The sequence below is a fragment of the Cnephaeus nilssonii genome, assembly GCF_951640355.1.
Source record: "Cnephaeus nilssonii genome assembly, chromosome: 3".
Taxonomy (NCBI): Eukaryota; Metazoa; Chordata; class Mammalia; order Chiroptera; family Vespertilionidae; genus Cnephaeus; species Cnephaeus nilssonii.
Genome location: NC_137074.1, coordinates 386,785 through 408,669, shown reverse-complemented (window position 1 = coordinate 408,669; position 21,885 = coordinate 386,785). Strand labels below are relative to the sequence as shown.

Genomic DNA, 21,885 nt, shown 5'->3' with positions numbered 1-21,885 from the left:
ATCCCAGCCGCCGCCCACCCAGCCCCTCCCTGAGGAGGGAGGGGAGAGGAGGAGACGCACGTCCTCCCCACGTGCCTGCTGGTGCCAGGCCCTGAGGGCTCCCGGGTCCCCGACCTCCGGCCTCACCAGCGACCTGAGGGCTCCGGGGTCCCGTGTCGCAGCCCGGGCCTCAGCCCCTGTGGTGACCGTGGTCTCCTCACATGGAGCCGGGGAGCTGGGGAGGGGCAGGCAGGTGCCCACACGGGTCCCTCTGAGCAGCCAGCTGCCCTGCGGTCTCCGCCCCCCAAGGCCAAGGCAAACCTAGGACACCGCCCTGTGGGTGGCTAGCAGCAACGCCCCTCAATCACACAATAGCCTGGATGTCATTGGTATCACCCTTATTCTGCAAATGAAATGCGAAGCTCAGAGTTATAATAATTTCAACCGCCATGGGCATGGACAGAGCCTGCTCTTTTTATATTTAATATGTATTTTTTTTTATTGATTTCAGAGAGGAAGGGAGAGGGAGAGAGAGGGAGAATCACGGATCAGCTGCCTCCTGCACACTCTCTACTGGGGATCGAGCCTGCAACCCGGGCATGGGTCCTTGACCGGAACCAAACCCGGGACCCTTCAGTCCGCAGACCGACGCTCTGTCCACAGAGCCACACCAGCCAGGGCGGATGGAGCCTGCTCTCAATGCCGGCACGACCTGACCCGGCCTCTCTCGCTCGGTGCCAGCCCGGCCTCCGACAGCAGCTCGGCTGGCCCCAGGCGCCCACCTTCCCCACTTCCCGCCTCTCCCCTGCGTCTCTAGCGCCTGGAGCAGTCCTTCCCGTGGGTGTTCGGCTCACATCGCTGTTTCTCTCCGTCTCCCCCTCCCTCTCTCTCGAAGTCGGTGGGAAAATGTCCTCGGTGAGGGTTAAAGACAAACAGGCCGAGAGAAGATGCATGCTAACGCCCGGCCTCCCGCCGTGGGAAGCGACGGGCCGTGGATGAATCGCGCAGCTGTGTGCGTGGTTCTATCCTCGCCCGAGTGGTCCCTCGCGGCTGTGGGCGGGGCGAGCGGAGCAGAGGTGGGTCTCCTGTCCTGTTACCCCCTCAGTCCTCGCCCCTCGGACCGGGACACCGAGCCGTGTTTGGAACCTGCACCAACGAGGTTCTAATCATCAGTCAGACGGGGCGGCCCTGGCCATGCCGGTGAACCGCGCCATCGTTTAACGGAGGAGAAAGCTGTATTCGAGAAACAGGCAGAGCGCAGAGCGATTTCCTCACTTCCCCCCGGTCCCCAGGCCAGCAGGTGGCTGGTCTGGGATTGAAACTCCCCTCGGGGTTTAGAGTAAAGGAAGACCCCCCATCCTGCTCCCGCCCTGTACCCCACGACGTCCACGCGCCGTGCTGGAGCCCGGAACGTGTCCCAGCTGACCTTCACACTCCTCCCGTTCCAGACGCTCCACTTCACGCTCAGCACCCAGTCGTGCCTCGTCCATCAGCCCCGGAGAAATGCCAATGGACTGATAATCCCGCGGCCCCGGAGAGGGTGTGGGGGGCACGCGGCACAGAAATTCGTTCTTTTGCTCAACGCGTACCTGTGGAGCCCGATCGATGGGGACAAAGACACAATAAAGGAAAACACAGCACAACCATCTCAACCTCTGCCCCCCGAGGCCAAGGAGACCCGGGAAGGGAGTGTGGCTGCTGCTCTCCAGGGTCTGCAGTCGGTGGGAGACCATGGAGCAGATTTCTGGAGCCCTAAGGAAGAGGGACTAGAGTCTCAGGTGGGAAGTTGGGAGACCCAGTTGCACACTCGGCGTTTTCCTCGATAGAATAAACTAGTTACCATTACATTTTCCATGTGTCAAAATATGCTGCGCATTTGCCTGGAGTGATGGTTTTTATCCTCTCAAAGTATCCCAGGCTTCAGACGGGAAGCATGAGGATCCAGGTCCTACCACCAATTTCAAACCGGACCCCACGTGCCCACGGCCTGGCTGCCAGGACCCCCTGAATGAGCTGCCCTGAGCCGGGCCTCTTCTCTGGGAAAAGGCCGTGGGCGCTAATCTTGCCGAGGGACCTTCAGCTCCGAGTTTCCAAGCTCACCGTGCTCAAGAACCCCTGGCCGGTCCAGACACAAAGAACTCACACAGCCCTGGCCGGTGCGGCTCCGTGGATAGAGCACCGGCCCTCGGACTGAAGGGTCCCGGGTTCGATTCCGGTCAAGGACACGTACCTCGGTTGCAGGCTCCTCCCGGGATTCTGGTCAGGGCACGTGCAGGAGGTAGCTAATCGATGTGTTTCTCTCACATCGCTCTTTCTCTCTTTCTCTTTCCCTCTTAAAATCAACGGGAAGATATCCCCGGGTGAGGATTAATAAAATAAAAACTCTCGTTGCCTCATACTTAGCAGACTCCCAAATAAACGGGGAGATGGGGTAGCAGTTCGTTCTTTTTGTAAACTCCCAGGGCCCTCTGGTAGCCTTTGAGGCGGTTAGCTGGTGATATGCTCATTACTTTGGATAAATTCTGACAACGTAATAATGATGAATCCCTACTTACACCGCTGGGTGATAATCTGCAGCATATTATAGCATTACTTTGGCGGCACATTCTCATTGTAATTAGATTTCTCTCCGGCTGATGTTAACATTGATTCACATTTCCTGAGCACCGAGGTTGGCTCGAGGAGTGGTTCATAGGTATGAGTATGTTATTAAATATACACAAGTGTTTATGGGCCTCAATACAGGTAGTATTGGCAGCCACGTTATTCCACACAGTGTGTGATGTGATGTGCCGGGTGCCAATAAAACGGTTTGAATAGGCCCTGGCTGGTGTGGCTCAGTGGATAGAGCGGTCCGGGGTTTGATTCCGGTCAAGGGCACGCACCTCGGTTGCAGGCTCCTCCCTGGTCCGGGCCCTAGTGGTGGCTCGTGCAGGAGGCAACCCATTGATGTGTTTCTCTCACATCCATGTTTCTCTCTGTCTTTCCTTCTCTCTTCCACTCTCTCTAAAATCAATGGGAAAATATCCTCGGGTGAGGATTTAAAAAAAAAAAAAGGTCTGAATGGAGCCAGGGCTGCTAGCTGAGAGCACTGCCCTGAACGTGTGCGGGGCTGGGTCAGCGCCCCCATCAGGCCACAGACAAGCACAGCGTGGAAGTTCGGAGAGGCCGCGTCCCTGAGGAGAACGTCAGTTCTGCAAAGAACCGTGAGGGAATGCCCTGTGTCCTGATTGTGCTTTTATCTGAAGACGGACATTCATCCTGAGAGGACACCTCCTTGCTCCCTGAGTGACTTCCGGCTGAAACCCCCGCCTACAGAGGGATGCCCTGTACGACGGCAGCACCGCCGTCTGTAAGTGCTCTGCCTCGGAGGACAGGCCACAACAGACACTCTCAGCCCGGCCGGCGTGGCTCCGGGGTTGAGCATCGACTCCGGTCAGGGCACAGGCCCGGGTTGCAGGCTCCATCCCCAGTGGGGGGCGTGCAGGAGGCAGCTGATCCATGATTCTCTCTCATCACTGATGTTTCTCTCTCTCTCCTTCTCCCTTCCTCTCTGAAGTCAATAAAAATATACACTGAGTGGCCAGATGATGATGATCTCTGAACGCACAATAATCTGGCCATTCAGTGTCTATCCTATAGAATAAAAGGCTAATATGCAAATTGTCCCCTCGACCAGGAGTTCGACCAGCAGGCAGGCCGGCCAACCGCCCATGTCCCCTCCCCCTGGCCAGGCTGGTCGGACCCCACCCATACACGAATTCATGCACCGGGCCTCCAATATATATAGATGAGGCAGTATATATATATATATATATATATATATATATATACACACACACACACACATATATACACTGAGTGGCCAGATTATTATGCGTTCAGAGATCATCATAATCTGGCCACTCAGTGTATATTTTTCAAAAAGCAGTAAACCTATTAGCTGCTTATTCATGCATCTTCATAGCTCTTAACATTGAATAAGGGGCATGTCAAAGGAATATTTGCCTCCAGGTATGACAATAAAATACTCATAAAAACAATAAGTTGAATGGTTGCTTAAAAAAAAAAAGCATTTCACGTTTTATTCACCTGTGACACCACCTGGCTTTTGCTCGCGGTGATTCCTGCTTCCGCGACATTGCTAGGAACTGGTCTGTCTACATTTGCTACTTCTTCCTGTCCGGTCCTGGGAGGCTTGAGCTGCTGGAAATGTGTCCGTATCCCCCAGGCCGGCCCCTCGGCGGGGATGGCGCCATGGACAGTATTCCTTAATGATCCTGCGTATTTCTCTGGCGTCGGCTGTAACCGCGTTCACGTATGACTTCATTTACTTGAGCTCTTTCTTTCTTGAAGAGCTTGCCTGAAGGTTTATCCGTCCTGTTTATCTTTTCAAAGATCGAACCCCCGTTTCATTACCTTTTCCGTTGGTGTGCTCTTTCATCTCTGTGGCGTTTATAGCCGCTCTGATCTGTGTGCGTCCTCCCTGCTGTTTGTTCTTCTCTTTCCAGTTCCTTTAGGGGGGAAGGTGGATTGTTTATTTGAGATTTTTATTGTTTCATGATTGGATGCTGAGCACGAGCTTCCTCTTAGAACTGATTTCACTGCATCCCATCAATTTGGGGAAGTTGTGTTTTTCATTATTTGCCTCAAGGACATTGTTTCTTTCCTGTTTGATTTCCCATCTGACGTGTTGGTGGCTTCCTTGCATGGTCTTGGTCTCCACGTGTGTGTGTTTTTCCGTTTTCTTCCCGCTGTTGATTTCTAGTTTCATGCCACTGTGGTCAAACAGGACGCTTGATAGGGGTTCAACCTCCTTGAATGTATTGCGGCTTGTGCGCCTGAAATAGAACTTTATCCAGTGTTTGAATGAAATGTTCTATACGTGTCTGATCTGACGTTTAAAGCCATGATCTTATTATCCGTTTCCTGTCTGAATGATGTATCCACTGACGTGAGCGGATGGCGATGACCCCTCCTGTTATCGGATGACTGTCAATGTCTACATTTGCGTCTATTAATAATTACTCCTTATATTGGGATGCCCGTTTATTGGGTGCGTAGGTATTTATGATGGGGCTGCCCCCTTTATCGTTATGGAGTGCCTTTGTTGTGGTGTGTTTTATTTTGCATTCTTTGTTTAAAGTCTATTTTGTCTGATGTGAGGATTGCGACGCCAGCTTTCTCTTCATGTCGATCTGCGTGCAGCGTCTCTGTCCATCCCTTCCCTTTCCGCCTGCGTGCATCCTTAGATGTGAGGTGAGTGTCTTACAAGAAGCACATACGCATCTCATTCCTTAATCCGTTCACCCGCCCCTCGTCCTTTTATTGGGGCGTTTAATTCCTTTATATTTAAAGTGGTTCCTGCTACGTATGTGCTTGTTGCCGTTTTGCTCATTGTTTTGTAGTTTTTCTCTATTTCTTTCCTCTGCTGACTGCCTCTGCCGTTTGCTGGTTTTGCTCTGTGTTTTGTGGGTTCCTTTCTCTTCCTTCTCCGTGTGTCTTTCGTGGGGCTTTGGTGTGTGGCTCTGACAGGTTCATGTCTGCCACTCCGTGTCTCCGGCAGCCCGTGTGAGGTCGATAGGCATGCCCGTGCCAACTACATCCTACAAGGACTACGCTTTCACTCCCTCCCACGCGTTAAGTTTGTGATGTCATATTTTAGATCTCCTTGTTTTGTGTATCACTATGACAATATCAATTTGTTGTTGAACCTCACCCCAGCATATTTTCCCACTGACTTTTAGGGAGAGTGGAAGAGAGAGGGAAAGACTGAGAGAAACACCGATGTGAGAGAAACACATCGATGGGTTGCCTCCTGCACGAGCCCCGACCAGGGCCCAGGCCGGGGAGGACCCTGCAACCAAGGTACATGCCCTTGACCGGAATCGAACCCGGGACCCTTTGGTCCACAGGCTGACGCTCTATCCACTGAGCCACACCAGCCAGGGCCACAATATCAATTTTTCAGAAAACCCTAGGCCCTCCATTGGTGATAGACGCCTCCAAAATGAAGTGTAGGGAGAAACACCAGCCCCGGCCTAGAGCCGAAAGCTCGGCTGCCTCTGTGTCTCGCTTTCAATTCCAGGAGGAATATTTCAAACCTCCGAGCCCAGCTCTATCTCTTAACATAAAACGTGTCCCTTTCCCTTTCAAGAGCTGGTCTTGGCGGCAATCGCACGGCCTAATGACTGAAGTGAAAAATGGGGTTCCTGGCCGGCCCAGCAGGCCGGCTCTTTGTGCTCCGCGGCGATCAGGGACAGCTGACGAGGCCTCCTCGCCGCACGTGGCGCTGGGGTGATCGATGGCCCCGGAGCAGCTCTGCCCTTTGAAGCCGCGTGAGCCGGGCTCGTTATCACCGCAGGAGCGGCTCCCCGCCGGCTCCCCGCCCGGCTCCCAGCTACGGGCGAGCTTCCTGTCATTTGTCTTATCTTCCTGGCGTTCCCTTCAGCGGTACCCCGCCGGTTTCCGCGGCAGCCGAGGGCATGAGCAGTGGCGGGCGGGTACATTCCGTGCTATCGCGACCCCCCTCTTCATGCGTCGCCCCCTCTCCCGCGGAACCACTCTGATCTGTCTCAGGCTCCTCCCGGGACGCCGTGGGGAGGGGCCCTCTGCCCAGACCTGTCGATGCATCTTTCCCTGAAGTCACGACGGTCTCTGTTCTTTCACGCAAACGTCCGTGTGTCCTTAGAGCCGGGCTCTCCACCAGCCCCAGGCTCCGCCCTCAGGAATCCTGGTGACGCAGGGTCTCTGGGATGGCGTCTAAGAACCTCTGGTGGCAAAGCTGGCGTCCGGAGCGCATCCGAGTTGTGGGGAACTGTTGTGGGGGGGGCGGGGATTTCTGCATCTCCGCCTTTCATTTCTTACAAAGACCATCACACGCCCTCAAACAGTCCTTTTGGGGGACCTGCCCCGAGGACGGTGGTCGTTCTGATTTCAGAGATTGAGCAACAATCGTTTATCTCCAGACCATGAGCCCCTTTTCCTTCTCGGGGGACCCCATTTCCAGAAATCCCCAGGGAGGACCACAGCTTAACAAGCCACGTCGGCCAAGCACCCTGGTCCTTCTCGCCGCCTCTCCTCCCTTCCTCGCCAAACGCACAGGAGACGCACGGCGTGTCTGAAGCTGGCCAGCGGCCAGGAGGGCCCTGAGGTCGGGTGGAGAGGCCGTGGGGGATTCGTGTGAGGACGTCCCCATCCTTCCATCTATGGGCACGTCCTCTGCTCCTTCTGTGGGGTCAGCGGGGGAGGGGAGGGAGGGGTCAGAGATGCAGGGACCTACTCGCCCTCATCTAAGGGCGTCTGCGCACCCGCATTGCTAGCTCAGCGAGATGATGAGCAGGACAGCTCAGAGGACCAGCCAGGTGTATATCCACGCCTGGGGTCACTCAGACACCTGGGGTCACTCAGAAACCTGGGGTCACACAGACACCTGGGGTCACTCAGAAACCTGGGGTCACTCAGACACCTGGGGTCACTCAGAAACCTGGGGTCACTCAGACACCTGGGGTCACACAGAAGGCCACTCTGTGCTGTTATGGACAACTCCGAGCATGAAGATGATTCAGCACAAACTTATTTTTTTTAATCCTCACCCAAGGACATTTTTCCATTAATTTTCAGAGAATGGAAGAGAGAGGGAAAGACAGAAACATCCATGTGAGAGAGACACATCGATTGGTTGCCTCCTGCACACACCCTGACCAGGGCCCGGACAGGGGAGGAGCCTGCAACCGAGGCACGTGCCCTGGACCAGAATCGAACCCAGGACCCTTGGGTCCGCAGGCCGACACTCTATCCACTGAGCCACACCAGCTAGGGCTGCACAAACATTTTTAAATGTGATCCTCAGTCCAGTGACTGGGTTCCGAGTCACACACGACGCCATGACAAGCCTCGGATGGCGTCAGTGGCTTGGGTCTCTGCTCCCCGCAGCCCTGGGTCCCCCAGGTTCCTCGTCTGCTGGACTCTCAGAGCCCCTGCCTGTCCTGTGGCCCAGCTACGGAGTCGCCTCTCAGTCTCTGTGCCTCGTGACCACCTGTGTCTGACCCTCCGCTTCCCTTTTGCAGATCCTGCTCCTGGGCATGATGACCGAGCGCTACCACTACCTCTTCACCACCCTGGTAAGCACGCCCAGACCCGAGTCCGTGACCGCAGACCCACATCCGTGACCGCAGACCCGAGTCCGTGACCACAGACACACGTCTGTCCGCAGACCCACATTCGTGACCCCAGACCCACATCCGTGACCCCAGACACACGTCCATGACCGCAGACCCACGTCCGTGACCCCAGACCCGCGTCCGTGACCGCAGACCCACATCCGTGACCGCAGATCCGCGTCCGTGACCCCAGACACGCGTCCGTGACCCCAGACACACGTCCGTGACCGCAGACCCACGTCCGTGACCCCAGACCCGCGTCTGTGACCGCAGACCCACATCCATGACCGCAGATCCGCGTCCGTGACCCCAGACACGCGTCCGTGACCCCAGACACACGTCTGTGACCCCAGACACACGTCCGTGACCGCAGACCCGCGTCCGTGACCCCAGACACACGTCCGTGACCCCAGACACGCGTCCGTGACCGCAGACACACGTCCGTGACCCCAGACACACGTCCGTGACCCTAGCCCACGTCCGTGACCCCAGACCCGCGTCCGTGACCGCAGACCCACATCTGTGACCGCAGATCCGCGTCCGTGACCCCAGACACGCGTCCGTGACCCCAGACACACGTCCGTGACCGCAGACACACGTCCGTGACCCCAGACCCGCGTCCGTGACCGCAGACCCACATCCGTGACCGCAGATCCGCGTCCGTGACCCCAGACACGCGTCCGTGACCCCAGACACGCGTCTGTGACCGCAGACACACGTCCGTGACCGCAGACCCACATCCGTGACCCCAGACACACGTCCGTGACCGCAGACCCGCGTCCGTGACCCCAGACACACGTCCGTGACCCCAGACACGCGTCCGTGACCGCAGACACACGTCCGTGACCCCAGACACACGTCCGTGACCCCAGACACACGTCTGTGACCGCAGACCCACGTCCGTGACTGCAGACACATATCCATGACCGCAGACTCACGTCCGTGACCCCAGACCCACGTCTGTGACCGCAGACATGCATCCGTGACCGCAGACTCACGTCTGTGACTGCAGACACGCGTTCGTGACCGCAGACACACGTCCGTGACTGCAGCATCCCCCGTGTTTCGGAGGCCACCCGCCGTCCGAGGCAGCCCTCGTTGTGGAGCAGGGACTCGCTCTTCCGAGAATCCTCTCCATCCAGACACGCTGAGAAGCAGGCTTCTCTCCTTTGTTGAAAACGGCTGCCATGCACGTGCACCCGGGAAGGGATTAAACTCCCATCGCGTAGAAACGTCGACGTGCAAACGCCTCGTCAAGAAGCATCGCCCCATTTCCGTGTGCGAGGAAGGCGCACTGTGTCCTGTCCTGTGACCCGGCCCGGCCCCCGCCGTGTCCAGGAGGGCGGGTTCGGAGGGGTCGCCTGTCGGTGTTGTGGGGCCATTCAGAAGAGCATCTTGGGAGATGTTTGCACATTGAACACTTGGCACTAAGAAAGAGCATGACCCTAAGACTGAGAAATTTTTTAAAAATGTTAACACCCTAAATGTTGAGAGATGATCAGATTCAGGGGGGATGATTCGGGGTATAACCACATCAGAATGATGTGATAGCTCTCAACAATCAATTTTAAAAGTCAGCCACACGTCCCCCCCGACACACACACACACACACACATGCACACACATACATACACACACCCCACTTACACATACATACACACACCCCACTTACACACATACACACCACTTACACTCATACACACACACCCCACTCACACACACATACACACCACTTACACACATACACACACCCCACTTATACATACATACACACCACTTTCACACATACACACACCCCACTTATACATACATACACACCACTTTCACACACACACACACCACTTACACACATACACATACACACACTCACACACATACACACACACACCCCCCCCCCCACACACACACACACACACACACCACTTACACAAGAAGAAAACAGCCCAGCCTCCGTGTCTAATCCGTAGGATGTGCCGACTGGGATCTACTCGGGCTCTGGGAGGGTCGGTGAGGGTGCCATCTGCCCAGTGCACCTGGCACGTGGGCTGGCGGGCGAGGGCAATGAGGGATTGGACCGGGACCAGGCAGCCGTCCATCACACCCAGGTCCTGGCTCAGGTGTGACGGAGGCCGGCGGGTGGGGAGGGCGTCGGAGAGTTGTCACGTGGCTGCTCTGGGCTTGGGCGAGGGAGCGGGCGCGGGCGGAGGTTCTGCTGAAACTTGAGAAGGGACAGGAGCAGGCTGGTCTCCGGGAGGCCCTGGAGGAGTGAGCAGGTGGTCCTCGCTCACAGGGGACGTGGGATTCCCGCGCTCTCCTCGCGCGGTGTGGAAGGCTCGGTCCGCAGGCAGCCCGATTGCGCCCACATCTCTGTGTATTCATCTTGGCTCCCTGCATCCGTGTGCTGCTGCATCCGTGAGGGGTCCCGTAGGCGTTCTGGAAGTTTCTGTCTGACCTCCTCTGGCTGAAGTAACTCCTTCGGTGTATTGAGTGTGATAAAGGGATTGCTCATTCTTGGGATTTATGCTTTAACTGTGCTGATTTCGCACCTTCCTTCGGTTTATCTGAGTTCTGCCGGCTCTGCTCTTGCCGTTCTTCCCCGGAGCGTTCACGGAACTCCGGGGAGGACCGGCGCCGTGCCCGGGAGGGAAGAGGGCCGCTGCGGGCGAGCACCTGTTCTGGCCTGGGCTGGGCTCGCGGCTCTCAGAGCTCTGCCTCTGCTCCGAGCTCTCCGGGGAAGGGCAGCGAGGGGAAGGCCCTCAGACACCCTCCGGTGCGGCCTCTGCAGACGCGGCCTCGGGGCTCCCACACGGCTCCCGCCCGCGGCCCCTTCATCACGGGGAACCACGGCCTTCCTAGCCCAGGGACGTCATATCAGCGCTTTTCTTAGACTTTTTTATTGATCTCAGAGAGGCAGGGAGAGGGAGAAACACCCATGAGGAGAGAGAATCACTGATCAGCTGCCTCCTGCACGGCCCACATTGAGGATCAAGCACACAACCGGGCCTGTGCCCTGACGGGAATCGAACCCGGGACCCTTCAGTCTGCAGGCCGACGCTCAACCACTGAGCCACACCAGAGCCTTGTTAGGGACGTTTTATGGAAGTTTCTTTTCTGTTAAATGATGCTTTGGAAGTTTGGTTTAGCCTTAAATGGGTTATATATTTTTACAGTTCGCAGCCTGGCCTTTTTATAGAAAAGGTGAAGGTATCGCATCTATTTTAAACGTGAATCCGCTCATGCACGTCTGGTTTGGCTCAGCCTCGTCTGCGATGGAAAACATGGGGAGAGGGGGCTCTTTTCCTGAGACCTTGCTGGGGGGCGGAGCAGGTTCTCCTGTGAAGACACCCCCTCCCCCCCCCCCCCCCCCCCCCCCCCGCCACAGGCAGGTGCCCCAGCAGATGCGGGAGCTTCTGTTCTCCCTGAAGAGGACCTTTTGTTCCTCCGAGCTGAGCTGTGAGCCCGCTTCCCGCCCTCGCCGGGGATGGGGTTGCTTTCGGCGAGCGGGGAAAGGTGCCGTTTCCTGCTGAGGGAACTTCCTGTCAAACGCTGTGCAATTTCCAAATCTCCCTCCTTTGCAGGGCGTGGGGGTAAGATGGTCTTTCCCGGGGACCACGTCGCCTCAGACCTCCGCTTCCTTATAAAATAAAGGCACCGCCCGGCCGGTGGCTCCGCGGTTGAGCATCAACCTATGACCCAGGAGGTCAGGGTTCGATTCCGGTCAGGGCACAGGCCCGGGTTGTGGGCTTGATCCCAAGTGCGGGGTGTACAGGAGGCAGCCGATCCGTGGTTCTCTCTCATCATTGATGTTTCTCTCTCCCTCTCCCTTCCTCTCTGAAATCAATAAAAACATTTTTTAATCTTTTTAATAAAATAAAATAAAATATAAAATAATAAAGGTACTGAACCAAAGGGACACAAAGGCCCTGCCGGTTCCCGGTGAGGATCCCAGACGCAGAGCCCCGGCTCCTCAGGGTCCTGCAGGCGGCGCCCAGGCGCCCGCGGATTATTGGCCGCAGCTCCTCCGGGTTTCTCCTGCCCTCGGGCTGTGGAGAAAGGACAGAGGGACGGGGACAGCTGCTTCCTGCCCGGGAGGCGCCGGCGAATGCCAACACCGGGGGACGCGCTTCGTGGAAGCGAAGGGACGCGGACGCCGTTCCCTGGAGCCGTGCGGCCCGGTCACACTGACCCCCGTCCTCCCGCCCGCAGGACATGGCTGCCCTGGACCTGGGGCCCTACAGCCACAGCGGCGTCAACATGACCGGCTTCCGGCTGCTCCGCGTCGACAGTCCCCACGTGGCGTCCGTCCTGGAGAAGTGGGCCTCGGACAGGCTGCAGGCCCCGCCCAGGCCCGGCCTCCTGGATGGCGCGATGACGGTAAGGAGCCACCGTTGGCCCTGGGCGCCGGTCTGAGCTCCCGAGGGGCTCGGCGGGGAGACCCCGTGCCTTCGGCCGCCTGAGACGGTGGGACAGCGGGTGGGACGGCCAGTGGGACGGCCGGTGGGCGCCCTGGCTCGTGGGAGGGAGAAGAAGGAGCCGCTTTGTAGGTTTTGGGAACGCCTGGCCCAGTATGTCAAACACTGGCTGGTGTGGCTCAGTGGATAGAGCGTGGGCCCGCGGACGGAAGGGTCCCGGGTTCGATTCCGGTCAAGGGCACATGCCTCAGTTGCAGGCTCCTCCCGGGCCCGGGCAATGGTCAGGGCGCATGCAGGAGGCAGCCCATCCATGTGTCTCTCTCACAGCGATGTTTCTCTCTGTCTTGGACTCTCTCTTTCTCGCTCCCTAAACATCAATGGAAACATATCCTCGGATGAGGGTTCATAAATAAATGAATAAATAACTGCTGTTGGGGGTTTTCTGACTGAAGTTGTCTTGGATAAAAAAGAAAAAAAAAACAGCTGAAAGAATTGCCACCATTGGCCACTGTGGGCCAAATGGGAGAGGTCGCCGCTGGAATGTGACCTGGAGAAGCGGGTGGGGGAGCCGCCTGGGAAGGGGGAGCAGACCCGTTGCCTCCTGGCCTCCGCCCCCTCCCCATCTCGGCGAGGGGCGCTCAGTGGGCGGTGCGGGGTTCCCACGTGGGGGCCGTGTGCACACCCTCCCCGCCCCGTGCCTGAGGCTCAGCGTGGCACATGCCGACAGCCCCCCCCCCTCCCCGCCGTCACTCCAATCTGCCGTATGGCGCCCTCGGAGCAGCAGGCACCCGCCCGCCAGGCACGGAGCGCCCTCTGCTGAGTGGAGAAATCGGAGCGGCGTGTCCAGAGCTCTGACATCATTTGTCTTTCGTTGTCACCAGCCTCAGCGAGGCCTCTAACGAGACTCCCCGCGAGACCGAGATGGAGGAAATAGCAGGACGTCTTGTGGAAAAGCCTTCTGGGGGGAGCAGTTTCATCTCGGGGGGAAGATGAGAGCAGGGACCAGGCAGGTCATCGCGTTCTAAACCGGCGAGTGTCTCATTCTCCGTCCCGTCGTCGGACAAACACGCTTGCCACTAAGACGCAATTTACCGGCAACTGAAGACATCATCGCACAGCGAACTAACTTGGATGTTTTTTCTTTTTCTTTTTTTAATGAGGAGCCAATTAAAAGGAGAAATAGAGGAGCGGCTGGTTCTGGGTGGTCCCTGGCTGTTCCTCAACCAGCCTTCCCGACGAGAGGGGCCGGAGGGAGACCCGCGAGCCCTTTGCTGCGGGCGCCTGGGTGGGAGGCTACGGGGAGCCGGGGGAGGGGGGCACGATGAGGGAGCATTGGGAGGACTGGGCTCTGCAGCGGGTGGCGTGAGAGAGGGAGGCGACCGCTGCTTTTCTCTTCTCTCCGGTTTCTAATTCCAAGGAGTTCAAATAGGTTTTAAGATCCTCTGTGCACGCCCCCCTTTCCCCTGCCCCCGTCACCCCCTCCACACCCCCGCCCCCCGTCCCCCCACCCCCACCGCCCCCTGTCACCCCCTCCACACCCCCGTCTCCTCACCCCCACCCCCACCACCTCCCCCACCCTCTGCCCCACCCCCCCGTCCCCTCCGTCACAAGGCGAGCGCTCCCATCATTGTCACCTGCACTCCAGGGGCACCACTGGAGCAAAGGCAGCTGCAGGTTTCGCATTTGGCGTGGCCTGACGACCACGGGAGGGGTGTGTGGTCCCTTGTGCTGAGCCACGAACAGTGTGTCCACAGCGATGCAGACAGCCACAGCGAGAGAGGCTGAGCCACATAGGCCCCACGGGAAGCAGGTCGGGGGTGAAGCCGTGGGGCCTCCTGGCGGTGACCTGGGCAGACGCTGTCCTGCGGGGGGTGCAGGGCAGAGCCCGTGCCCAGGCCCAGGGGGTGGAGGGCAGAGCCGGTCCCAGGCCCAGGGGGGGTGGACGGGCCCATTCCGCCTAGAGCTTGTTCCCGCCATCTCACCCGAGAGAGAAGGACTAGAAATCATACGATCCTCTTAATAGATGCAGAAAAATTTTTTTACAAAATTCAACATCCTTTTATGAAAAAAAACTCTCAACAACGTGGGTCTAGAGGGAACGTACCTCAACACAATAAAGGTCACATGTGACAACCCAGAGCTACTATCGTCCTCGGTGGTGAAAAACTGAACTCTTCTTCTCTGAGATCAAAGACCAGACAAGGATGCCCACTGTGGCCATTATTACTCAACATAGACCTGGAAGTCCTGGCCACAGCCGTCAGACAATAAAAAGAAGTACAAGCATCCACATTGGGAAGGAAAAAGTAAAACTGTCATTGTTTGCAGGGAACATGGTACTATATCTACTAAACCCCAAAGATTCCACCAAAAAGCTACTAGAACGAATAAATTTGGTAAAATTGCAGGATACAAAATTAATGTTCAGAAATACGTTGCATTGTTATGCACTGACAGCAAATTGCCAGAAAGAGAAATGAAGAAATTCCATTTACAAGTGCATCAGAAAGAATAAGATACCTAGAATAAATTTAACCAAGAAGGTGAAAGACCTGTACCCTGAAAACTCTAGGACATTGGTGAAAGAAGTGGAAAAAGACATAAGTAAATGGAAGGGTATACCATACTCATGGATTGAAAGAATCCATAGCATTAACAAGTTATGAATCTGAATATTTTATCTGAAATGTTAAAAGCAATCTACAGATGCAATGCAATCCCTATCAAAATACCAATGGCATTTTTTCACAGAACCAGAAAGAAATAATTACAAATTTTACAAAAGACCCTGAGCAGCAAAAGCAATCTTGGGAAAAAAAAACAAAGCTGGAGGCATCATGCTCCCTGACTTCAAACTGTCCTACACGTGTGTAATGAGCTAAACAGCACGGTGCCGGCATAAACACAGATCAGTGGGACAGAAGAGAGAGAGTCCGGAAGGAAACCCTCACTGATACGGACAATTCCTCTGATAAACGAGGCAGGAACACACAACGGGGCAAAGACAGGCTCGCGGTCCGTGATGCTGGGAGCGCTGGCCCGAAGCAGCCCGTCAACAACATGCGTCTCATAAAGGGGTCGCTGACTGAGCAAACCCAGAGTGAGCTCCTGCTGAGACTCTTGATGCCAACTGAGAAACCTTCCTGGCGCCCTGGGATCGCTTCACAGACGTTTAAAGAAGGAAACGGGCGTGTAAGTAAGAAACAGGCGTGATTCGTGGAGACGGAGATTATGCTAAAGTAATTGTGTTATTTCAAAAAAGTCCCACAGACTAATCACGATTAATATTGAGGGAATGCCATCAATTAATATTGAGGGAATGCCATCAATTAATATTGAGGGAATGCCATCATGTCCCACTGTCCCGCAGGGTGAACGTCCCTGGAGCCGTTATCGGCATTTTTGCGTGTCACACACACGTGTACAGATGCCCATATGCATATATATGATGTTTAAACATTGAAAACCCGTGTGTTTTCGCTCCCCATCTACTTACCTCTCTTCCTCGTTGACATGTTTAACTATGAAGCACCTGTTAAAATTCCAGGCGATAAAAATACCTGCAAAGAATGTTGTCATGTATGTCCCCGCATTCAAATCTGAACATAAGAAGCCACGTCCCCGTTCGAACATCTGGACGCTGGACTTACGACCCAGAGACTTCATTAAAGAAAAAATAGGACCTTTAAAAAATAGGGTTAAACTGAGTGAAGTCAGAAAACTGTCACTGAGTCAACAGAGTTCAAAAATAGTCAAACTCGTGACTTAAAAACGTCTGAGGTGAGAAAGAGAGTGTTTTGTTTTGAAGTGCTCATGATGCAGTAGGGCCTGGGGGGAATTTTAGCGTCTCCGTCGTCCCTTCCCACGACGTGGGAGTTTCTCTCGGCACTTGGACCGGCTCGGTCCGTTGGCTTCGGACGGAAGGGGATGGAGGGCCCGTTCTCCGCCGGATCGTCCTCTGGCCGGGAACCACGTCCTGTCTGACCGATGCCGCGTGGGGCCGTGGACGCCCACCCCTCAGCTGGCCCTGCCTCCGGTCCATCAGTTCGTCCGAATAGGAAGCTGTCAGCGCCCTGCTCACCTGGGGGCCCCTGCAGGGGTCCTGGCCCCCAGCGAAGCCGCCTTCGAGGGCCCCGGCTCATCCTGGGACGAAGCATCGTGGTCATCGGGATTCCGTGGAAACAGCAAGGCCTTCGGGATAAGGAAAGCCCAGTTCTAAGTCCTGGCCGTGTCCCCGAACCGCCTGCCTTCAGCCCCTCGGCCCGCATGCTCCTGTCAATCTAAACACTCCGGTGCCGCCTCCGGTCAGACCAGCGCCACGCAGAGCCTCAGGCACACCATCTACTCCAGTCACGGCACCTGTTTGCCAGCTCGTCGTCAATGAGAGAAGAAAAATGGCATTCGAGACGCGGAGGCAGAATCCCTGTGTTTAAAGAGACACGAGGCTCGGCTCCACGTGGGGACCAGGGTGGGCCTCACCGGGACCTGGGGACCCTGTCCAATGGGGGGGACCCCCGGTGTGTTTTCCTCCACACACAGCCCTTTCCCACCCTGATCTCCCTCAGAAGCGGGCAGATCCTCGCTGAGACGCACACTAGGCCGACCTCACGGAGCCTCACCCACTGCTGCTGGCCCGGTCCTGGCGTGTGGGCTGTGAGGACGGGATGTCTGTGCTGCCTTCCCCCCACCCGTGTGTGGGGGGCTCCCCCCCTGCTGCTCAGGACACTCCCCCTCCCACCCTTGCTCCCTCACCACCACCACCACCCCCCCAGCGCGGGTCCTGCGGGAAGGGGGTCGTGCAGTGGGACTGAGCACGTGCTGTGTGTCTCCGCAGACGGCAGTGGCGCTGATGTACGACGCCGTGCACGTGGTGGCCGTCGCCGCCCACCGGGCCGCCCAGCTGGCCGTCAGCTCCCTGCAGTGCCACCGACACCAGCCCTGGCGCCTCGGACCCCGGTTCATGGCCCTGATCCGAGAGGCAAGTGCCATTCCTCCCGCAGCTCAGGGTCCGCGGCGGGGGCCCCTCCCACGGGCCGGCTCCACGGGGATGTCACAGGTCAGGGGCGTCCAGGGCCACCAGGAGGTGACCCGTGTGACGCTGAGATGTCCAGAGGCACTACCTGATCGAACACTCATCCTCCTGCGTTCCACGTGGCCTCCGCGGCCGTGGGCCCTCCACATGCTCCACGTGGCCTCAGCGGCCGTGGGCCCTCCGCGCTGCCAAGCCCCAAAGTGCTGCTCCACGCCTGGTGAGTGGCCGTCCATCTCTGAAGGGACCAGGGACGCCCCATGCGGCCCGTCACCCAGGGGTCCCCTGAGCCTGGGCTTGTGCCGGGCTGAACAAAGGACCTTTCTGTGTCTCTCACATCGATGTCTCTCTCCTTCCCCTTCCCTCCCCTCCCTCCCACTCTCTCTGAAATCAATGGGAAAAAATACCCTGGGTGAGGATTAACCAAAAAAAAAAGAAAGAAAGGAAGAAAGGTACTTGTTGAGCTGAACCGGGAGCTAGAATCTAGCTCTTAATACATTTCCGTGAACTGAAAACTCTGGGACTTGCTCCTAACCCTCGGGACCGAGACCGATTGCCCGTCGGGAGCAGGAAATTGTCTCCAAACGCCACCTGAGAGGCCCGGAGACAGGGTCCCAGGCGCAGCGCCTGCCTCGGCTTCGCTGTGGAAGGTAATTTCCCGTGCTGGTTTGACGGCGTGACGATGCTGCGTTTGAATACATAAACAGGCTATTTAAATCCAAACTTTTAAAAAGCACAGAGTAAAAGGTAAACCCCCCTGAGGCCTGCCATCTCCTTCGTGTTTAACTGGGCTTTTGCTGAGGGGTCAGCGGGGGTGGTTGTGTAATGGACCGGGGGGGGGGGGGGTGTGTGCAGGTGGAAAACGCAGGTTCGGAAAGAAGGGAAGCCCTGCAGACAGGCCGGCTCTGGCGTGACCTCATGTCCTTGATCCACGGAGCACACTGCCCGTGGCCATGGCGGGGACCTGGGCCCGGGACGCCTGTCCTTCCGTGAATACTCACATTGGACCCGGCAGGGAACGCAAGGAAGCGGCCCCTCTTTGCTGTTGTTATTCTTTTAAATATATTTTTATTGATTTTTAGAGAGAGAGGAAGGGAGAGGGAGAGAGAAAGGGAGAGGGAGAGGGAGACATCGATGATGAGAGAGAATCATGGATGGGCTGCCTCCTGCACGCCCCACACTGGGGATCGAGTGGCACCCCGGGACTGTGCCCTGACCGGGAACCGAACCCTGACCCCCTGGGTCATAGGTCGACGCTCAGCCACGGAGCCACGGAGCCACGGAGCCACACCAGCGGGTGAAGAGGCCCCTCTGGGAAGAGCGTCCGTGGCATCTCTCGTGCTGCATCCCTCACAGCCCACCTGACCCTCCCGCCCCCCATCACCTCCTCGGCTCAGCGCCTCCTCACGTTCAGGATGCTTCCACCTAAAGAAAGAGGGGGTTTGGGGTCCTTCCCTCGATGCCCGGGACGGCTCCGGGCAGAGAAAGGAGACCAGCTCCCGCGTGTCCGTGGTCTCCCGCTGTTACCCGTGGCGCAGGGTCTCCCATACACTAGGGCGCCGGGGCGCCGTCCCCGAGGTGGGCGGTCAGGGGCTGAGACCGCGAAAGGGGGCGTCGGCCTCGGCCGTCCTGCCGGGTCCCCTCGAGTCTGTGGATCCAGTAGCATCCGTGTTCCTGAGACGGCGGCCGCGTCCTGCCGGCTCCTCCTCCCTTCAGCTGCGGGCGCCCGGCTCCCATGTGCATGGGGGCTGTTTCCATGCCATAGTCTGTGGTGTGTGTGCACATACACGTGTTCCATGGACTTAGATGGATGTCCCTCAGATACATATGCACACATGTACATGCGTGTAAATGGATGCGTGGGCGTCTGTGTATGTGGGCGGCTATATGTGCGTGGATGTGTGTTTATGTGTATTTCACTCGGGTGTTCGCCTTTCCAAGCCTCCTCACTCACGTTTGAGATCTAAGCTGACTCGTGTGTATCATTTACCGCCTCCTTCATTCTCACTGACCCGAGCGTGCCACCTTCCCGTGGTCAACAAGTATGTGCTGACACCCCGCACGTGGCAGGCACTAGTGGAAGTACCAGGCATGCAACTGTGAGCAAGACCGAGTCCCCGCCGCCTGGAAACGGTGCGCCGCGGGGGAACAGGCAGAGAAGGGAGGAGACGTGCACTCGAGGATGACAGGGCTATCGACCAGCAACGCTCATGGGGGCGGGTGTGCAGGGTCCGTGGGGAGAGTGGGCACCCCTGTGTTCCATGAAGAGGTGAGGAAACACCTCGCATGTCCGGTAGGCATCGCATGAGCCGCATCGCGACTGGGTTCTCCAGTAGCCACATTAAATAATGAAAACCCACAGGTGGAATAATTTTAATGATGAATGTCCTTTACCCCAAAAGATCACTATAATGTCATTTTAATGTGTCCTTTATTATGAAATTGTTATTTTATTTTCAGGACGGGCTTCTTAAATCCAGTTTGTATCTTAAGCTTTTAGCACTCACTTTGGCCTCGCCATGTTTTACGTGCTTGGTGAATCTTGGTGACTAAGTAAATATAGGGTATCCCACCCGGCCGGCGTGGCTCAGTGGTGGAGCATTGACCTATGAACCAGGAGGTCAGGGTTCAATTCCCAATCAGAGCACATGCCCAGGTTATGGGCTCCATCCCCAGTGTGGGGCATGCAGGAGGCAGCCGATCAATGATTCTCTCTCATCATTGATGTTTCTATCTATTCCTCTTCCTTCCTCTCTGAAATCAATAAAAATATATTTGTGAATAAATAAATAAATAAGTAGTATCCCCCCATCCAACCAGGCTAACTAGAGAAAGATATAAATTAAACCCACGTGGGATCCAAATGTTTATCTTCGTGGACAAGGAACATATTGATCAGCTATAAAGGCAATAATCTGATTAATATGGTCGCCGTAGCTTGAGCCATTCCAGACTGGGTGATGTGATTTCCCGGCTTCATCGCTCACATCATCTCCACCCTTTCCCACCCGCTGGCTCTCAGGTGGGTGTTCTCGCCCACGTAGTTGACTTGCAAATTCCGAACCCAATTTATTATATCTGGACAAAGATCACCCCACGAACCAGCACAAAAGCAAAAGGGTTTGTGCACACGCGCAGCCAGGTGCCTCGTCCGAGACGAATCCTGAGGAAGTAGCTCGTGTGCCCATTGCGCTCGGCATGATGGAGTTAAAGTCAGCAGATGTAAAAAAATGAAACGCAGCCAGCAGACGTAGAGCTGGAAATCAAATATTGGCAAGAAAAGCTATTATATCTTCAAATTATGCAGTGATCCATGCAAGCTGTTATTGCAAGATAATGGGTTATAAACAGCACACGTGAGAGTTAAAATAATTATAGGTTGAACAGCTGAGAGTATGATAAATGCATCATTTCAGCTCCCGAAATAGCTGACCTCCAAGGAAGTGGTGTGATCTAAAGGTTATGTTTATCGTTCCTTCCTTTGCTTAATGTTTATTTTCACCCCATTATGATGAATACTTAAGTAACGCCGGACATTGGGCGACATTTAATGCCAGTGGTGTTGATCCGGCATCTAGAAGGGTTCAGGAATCTGGAGAAAGGCTATGCATAGATTAAATAGGAGTCCAGAGATGGAAGATAGTTTTGAAAGGCATTGGGGGTCAGAGGAGCCTGGCTAAAGAAACCAAGTTCTCCTTGTCTCAGGACCCCTTGCTTTTTATTAACACAAATTGTCCTAAGGTGAGATGGAGACATACACTTCAAAGGGTCGGGTACAGAAGCATTGTCAGATTGAGGAATAGCGTACAGCTGTTCAGGTGTTTGGCCAACAGGACGCAATAACATGTAGATTAAGATGCCCTGAGCTGTCTGGCAGCAAACAATCATCCTTTTCAGGTCTGGGGAAATGCCTTTAGCCATTCCAACAGGCGATAACATATGTGACTCAGCCCTTGTTGAGTCCCCAAGTTCCATCCACCTTTCGATGAAACTCCTGCAGCTGTGACAGGCTGGGTCTGGCTTCCAGCACTTTAGCCTCGTTTTGAACTAGCTTCCCTGAGACCTGGCCCAAGCCGGTGGTGACTGGCCAGCAACCACGTGGCTTCCACGGAGGGTGAGTCTCAGGTGTGTGTCGCTGGACCTCACTCTGGGGACGCGAGACAGTAGCTGTGAGGACGCCCGCTTATACAACAGCCACAGGACGAGCCGCCGTTAATTAAAAACAAGTGAAATAGCCCCGGCCGGTGTGGCTCAGTGGTTGAGCGTCGACCTAGGAACCAGGAGGTCACGGTTCCATTCCCGG

General features: G+C 56.0%; 1 protein-coding gene across 1 annotated transcript in view; it reads left to right on the top strand.

The window, feature by feature from the left end:
- GRIK1 (glutamate ionotropic receptor kainate type subunit 1) overlaps positions 1 to 21,885 on the top strand; it is a gene marked incomplete at its 3' end in the record, with an annotated part of 110,483 nt that overhangs the window by 54,563 nt on the left and 34,035 nt on the right. The window contains exons 5-7 of the mRNA XM_079767440.1: positions 8,049 to 8,102; positions 12,348 to 12,515; positions 17,388 to 17,531. Coding sequence (XP_079623566.1) covers positions 8,049 to 8,102; positions 12,348 to 12,515; positions 17,388 to 17,531 — 366 coding nt within the window. The remainder of the gene's footprint in view (positions 1 to 8,048; positions 8,103 to 12,347; positions 12,516 to 17,387; positions 17,532 to 21,885) is intronic.